This window comes from Dipodomys ordii, unplaced genomic scaffold (assembly GCF_000151885.1).
Source record: "Dipodomys ordii isolate 6190 unplaced genomic scaffold, Dord_2.0 Scaffold174, whole genome shotgun sequence".
NCBI lineage: Eukaryota > Metazoa > Chordata > Mammalia > Rodentia > Heteromyidae > Dipodomys > Dipodomys ordii.
In genome coordinates, this window is record NW_012267390.1 from 1,208,558 (window position 1) to 1,213,595 (window position 5,038).

The following is a 5,038-nucleotide window of genomic DNA, read 5'->3' on the forward strand; positions in this document are numbered from 1 at the left end:
GGGGGGGAGTCAGAGGAGCCCCGGGGTCCCTGAAATACATGGCTGTAGGGGACACTGGCTCCCGGGAGACCTGAGGACCTCATACAAAATTAAAAGCCAGGGAGGCAGGCAAGGCCAGACCCAGGGCGCCAGGGCCCCATACCCCCTGCCCAGCACACAGCCACCGTCCCCCGTCCTGGGCCTCTGCAGGCCCAGGGCCGTTAAAGATCTCCGTTGCATGTGTGGGCAAAGGCAGTCCTCGGCCATAGTCCTCAGAGCAGAGGGGCGGTTACCGCCCCCACGGCCTGGCCACCGCGAGGACCAGGCTGGGGAGCAGGAGCAGGAGCAGGGGGCGGGGCTGGCAGCGGCAGGCCCCCGAGATCTTCCGCCCCTCCCGCTCCGACAGGCCCGGGAGGGCGTGGGTCAAGGGCGTCCGGGCACTGGAACTCTTCTTGCCAACCCTTCGGCCACAGACGTCATCTGGGCAGCCGCCGCCACTGCCTGAACCGCTGCTGTCATCGCCTGGGGAGGAGAGGAGGCACTAGCAGGCCCGTCTCGAACCCGGGACCCTGATGTCCTTTCTACACAGGGGTCTTGAACCCAGGACCCAGTGGCCAGGCAAGAGGCTGGGGCCCGCCTCCGGCTGCCCCCCGCCCCAGGCTGCTCCTGCTGGGGCCACAGATGGAGAGCGGCAGCAGCAGCAGGGCCCGTGAGCTCACTGGGCTGAGGCTCTGGGCGGCCAGCCCCGTGCCCTTGCTCTGCGGGCCTGACACCTGGCCCACCCTCGGCCCCGCCCGGCGCTCACTGGAGTCCTGGAAGTCCACGTCGTTGCCACTGTAGGCACCGCGCAGCCGGTTGGTCATGATCTTCAGCTGCATGATCTGCTGCCGGATGGTCATGTCCGGCTTGGTGATGTCCACCTCCACCTCGGGGTTGTTGATCTGGTTGGCCAGGCCATCGCCCATCACTTCGGGGAGGTACCTGTGGGTGGGGGACGGAGCACCTGGTCACCGCGCTGGCCCGGGCAGGCCTCCCCCCAAGCCCGAGACCCCCGTGGACAAAGGCAGCCCACACAGGACCCACATTGGGAACCCCCAAACGCGGAGTGTGCTGTCTGGCCTGGGACGTGGCCACGTGGCACCTACCGCCCCTTGGCCATCCCGTTCCAGCAGCGGCCGTCACTGGCCGTGCTCATGGCCATCTTCTCGCTGCACAAGGTCCCCGGGAGGCTGATCCAGAAGTCCTGGATGTTGCGGAGCTGAGCTTTGGCCTCAGACACCTGCCAGACAGCAGTAAGGCCACTGGGCAGCCTAGGACCACTAGGACCGGGCTAGCTGCCTGTCCTGCCCCCTGTCCCTCGCCGGGCTGGCCTTGGCCAGCAGCGTGGCTGAGGAGTCACTCACCAGCTTCTCCAGCGTGCCCGTGGGGGGCTTCTCCGGCAGGGCCAGCTTGCCCCAGCGCTGCTTCTCAGCCGCAGGGCTCTGAGGGTTGACTCTGGGGTTCCCGCAGCCCTGGATGACCTGGGGAGACACCCCGGGGGTCCCTCAGTCCCGGGCGGGCCACGGCTGGATGCCCCACATCGCCACCCCGTCCTGCGCACCTTGGCCGTGAGTGTGTCCTTGTTGTCCTGGAGGGCGTTGATGGCTCCTGCTAGCCACACGTGCACACTGCCGATGACGCTGTCCGCCCCCGACGGGCCCCAGAACTTGTCCGTGATGAGCACCATGGAATCTGGTACAGGCGTTGGCATGTGTGCACACACACACATCGCATGCACACGTTAGAAATCACACACACGGGACAGCAGTAGCTCATACACATCACACGTACATGTTAGTAATGAGCAGCTGACAGTGTACACACACGTGCACATTAGCAATGAGCAGCTGACAGTAGTGTACACACACCTTAGCAATGAGCAGCTGACAGTGTGCACACATGTGCACATTAGCAATGAGCAGCTGACAGTGTGCACACGTGCACATTAGCAATGAGCAGCTGACAGTGTGCACACATGTTAGTAATGAGCAGCTGACAGTAGTGTACACACGCATGCACATTAGTAATGAGCAGCTGACAGTAATGTACACGTGCACATTAGCAATAAGCAGCTGACAGTGTACACACATGTTAGCAATGAGCAGCTGACAGTAGTGCACACACGCATGCACATTAACAATGAGCACGTTTTATTTTTTGGCCAGTCTTGAGGTTGAACTCTGGGCCTGGGCACTGTCCCTGAGCTGCTTTTGTTCAAGGCTAGTGCTCTACCACGTGAGCCACAGCACCACTCCCGGCTTTTTCTGTGTATGTGGTACTGAGGAATGGAACCCAGGGCTTCATTAATGCCAGGCAAGCCCTCTACGCTAAGCTACCTTCCCAGCCCCGTGAGCACTTGTGACAGGAGCTGTGTGCACACAATCACAGGCATGTTAGTAGTCTAGGCCTAGGTCAGCGGGGCTCCTGTGAGCCGCACTCACAGTGCGGGCCGCAGCCCTCAGTTTCACAGTCTTGCTCCCAACACGCCATCACGTGTACACTGGCACGGGTGTACTGTTAACCTACATGTTTACCTCATGCTGTCCATGTGTAACGGTGGCTTTTAACCACTCACACCAGCCACATACCCACTAGCCGACACACGTCAGGATGCGTGTGTAATGGCTGTCTCCTACCAGCAGGTAGATATGCACGCTAGTTCGTGCGTGACGTGTGTTCCACTCACTTTGTCACATGCACGTGCTTGTACCGCGCCAGCACACACAGGTGTCTGCGTGACATGCATGTTCATCAATTCACGCTGTCAGTGCGCACACATGCTTGCACATGCAGGTGTGTGCCATGTGCTGGCATGCCGGAGGTCACATGTTGGCATCATGCGTGTTGGGCACTTGCTCAGAGGGCAGGGCGAAGGGTTCTGACCCCACGGAGCCCCCAGGGCAAGACCTGCCCCCCAACCTCACAACCCCCCCTCGTGATGCAGGTCCGAGCCCCCAGGTCAGGCTGGCACTCACCCAGAAGATTCCTCCACTCGGCGTCTAGGTCGGCCTGGTTGGCAAGGCAGCCCTTCAGCACGTTTCGGCAATAGTCGGGGCAGGGCCGGGCGCCAGGAACGCCCAGGCAGTGGGCGCAGTAGACCAGCTTCATGACGGCCCGGGAACACTCTGGGCCCAGAGGCACCTGGGGGGGGAGGGCAGCCTGAGCCCGCCTGGCAGCCGCGGCGGGCGCTGTCCAGCCCAGTCCTTCCCGGGGCTGCGAGGACTTCCAAGAAGCCCTTGCCAGGAAGCTGCACCGCTGCCCAAGCAGGTGAGGACCTGGGGGGGGGGGTTCTCCCTGGGGCTGGGAGGGATGTGGGCCTCACCACAGCGAGATGGCCGCTGGAGCCTCCCTTTGGACGTGTCCCGTGCACGTCTCTCCTTTCTGCTGCCCATCTATCCTGAGCCCTGCAGCTGGCTCCACACCCAGCCCCAGGTTCCCAGGCCCTCCCCAAGCCGAGCGGCTAGCCAGAAGGATGCTCAGGCCACGGCTGTGCTATGAGCAGACATCCCCACAGAGGCCCAGGGCGGGAGGCTCAGCCTCGGTGGCCGAGGCTGGCAGGGCCCGGCCAGTGCGCACCTGGGCCACCTTCTGGACCACATCGCCGGCCACGCCCAGGCCCTGCACGAAGGCGCGGGCAGCCACGAAGGCGCGGGTGGCCCTGAGGCGCAGGTCCCGTGGGGCGTCCCCGAAGGGCCGCAGGGCCTCGGCCTGCTTGCCCAGGCAGTCCAGGTAGTCATCGGCCAGCAGCAGCCCGGGGTGCAGCTGTCTGAAGAGGCGCTCCAGCAGCCGCGCCCAGAACTCGGCCAGCGTCTCCTCCAGGTGCAGCTTGGCGCCCCGGTAGTAGAGGCGCAGCTCTGCGTACAGGTCCCGGAAGGCAGCGGCATTCTGCGTGTACAGCTCCCCGAAGGCCCCGGGGAAGGCGTCCTGCAGGCTGCGCTCCGACTCGTTCAGTAGCTGCTGGAAGTGGTCTGTGCACAGGGGAGGGGGCTGAGGCCTTGGCCGCCATGTGGCCCGCCCGCCCGCCCCACCGCCGCTGATCGGCGGGCCCACCCCAGGTCCTCTGTGGACACCCCGCCCCTGCCCTCACGGACACGTCAGGGCCCCCGTGGCCTTGGGGCTTTGGTGGCCGTGTCACAGAGGCTCTGGGACTCCGAGGAGGAGAGGGCCGGGGTAGCTCGGCCTGGCGCTCCTGCCGGGGCAACCGGCATGTCTGGCTCAGACTCACCGTCCACGCCGCGGAGCTGGGCAGCCAGGGTGGCCTGCAGGGCCAGGCTGGTGTCGTGCAGTGCGCTCTCCAGCTCGGCTCGGCTGCGGTTGGCCAGGTTCTCCTCCATTTCGCTGGTGCAGCAGGTGTAGCCCTGGGGGCAGATGCGCAGGTGCTCGCCTGTCGGGAAGGGCACCGTGAGCAGCCGAGAAGCAGCCTCCACCCCAGCCGGGCCGGGCCGGGCTCTGGGGGACGCTGGAGGCCCTGGGCGGGCGAAGCCGCCCGCTCCTTTGGCGCTGGCCCCGGGCCCCGGGGGTGGGGGTCCGAGGGTGTTTCGGTGTCAGCACAGGATGATCTCCAACATGGGGTGTGGTGCAACGCCTCCCAATGTCTCAGCCCAGAGCTCGTCTGGGAGCTGAGGTGGGGACGGCCAGACCCAGGCTCAGCGTGGAAGCTTCTAGGCCTGGCAGGTGCCTGTGGCTCAGGCACATGAACGGGGATGGCGGAGGAGTCAGACTTCCTCTCTCCACACCAGTCCCAAAGGGCGCCAGGCCCGGCCACCACTGAGGCACCCAGCCCGCACCCGGCCCCGCCCAGCCTCAGCGGCGCTCCCGCAGCTCCTCCGTCCGTCCTAGGCCGCCCCGCGGAGGGCCCGCTCCAGCAGGAAGCGCCCGCCCCGACAGCCTCACTCCCCACATGGGGCCAGGGCCGCCCGCAGGCACCCCGTGACAGCCCACGCGGGGGGGATGCAGGGACAGCTTCCTCGGGGGAGATGGGGTGTCCCCTCTGAGCTCAAGGGAGAGAGGTCCCAGCCAG

At 65.4% G+C, this 5,038-nt stretch overlaps 1 protein-coding gene across 1 annotated transcript; it reads right to left on the minus strand.

The window, feature by feature from the left end:
* Window positions 1–224: 224 nt before the first annotated feature.
* On the minus strand, window positions 225–4,713 carry Gpc1 (glypican 1). Its single transcript, XM_013033655.1, has 9 exons — window positions 4,659–4,713; window positions 4,244–4,402; window positions 3,595–3,986; window positions 2,994–3,159; window positions 1,580–1,710; window positions 1,383–1,499; window positions 1,125–1,258; window positions 785–960; window positions 225–501 (listed from the first exon to the last, which is right to left on the minus strand). Exons 1-9 carry the CDS (start codon window positions 4,711–4,713, stop codon window positions 269–271), a joined length of 1,563 nt encoding a protein of 520 aa, XP_012889109.1. The 3' UTR covers window positions 225–268.
* Between the last annotated feature and the right edge of the window lie 325 nt (window positions 4,714–5,038).

Excerpts from the sequence above, each read along its gene's own strand:
- Gpc1 (XM_013033655.1), bottom strand. The coding sequence starts at position 4,713 with ATGTGCCTGAGCCACAGGCACCTGCCAGGCCTAGAAGCTTCCACGCTG. Across the intron at positions 1,711-2,993 it reads CGAGTGGAGGAATCTTCTGG|ATTCCATGGTGCTCATCACG; the intron begins GTGAGTGCCAGC and ends CGCCTGTACCAG. Across the intron at positions 502-784 it reads CGTGGACTTCCAGGACTCCA|GCGATGACAGCAGCGGTTCA; the intron begins GTGAGCGCCGGG and ends TCTCCTCCCCAG.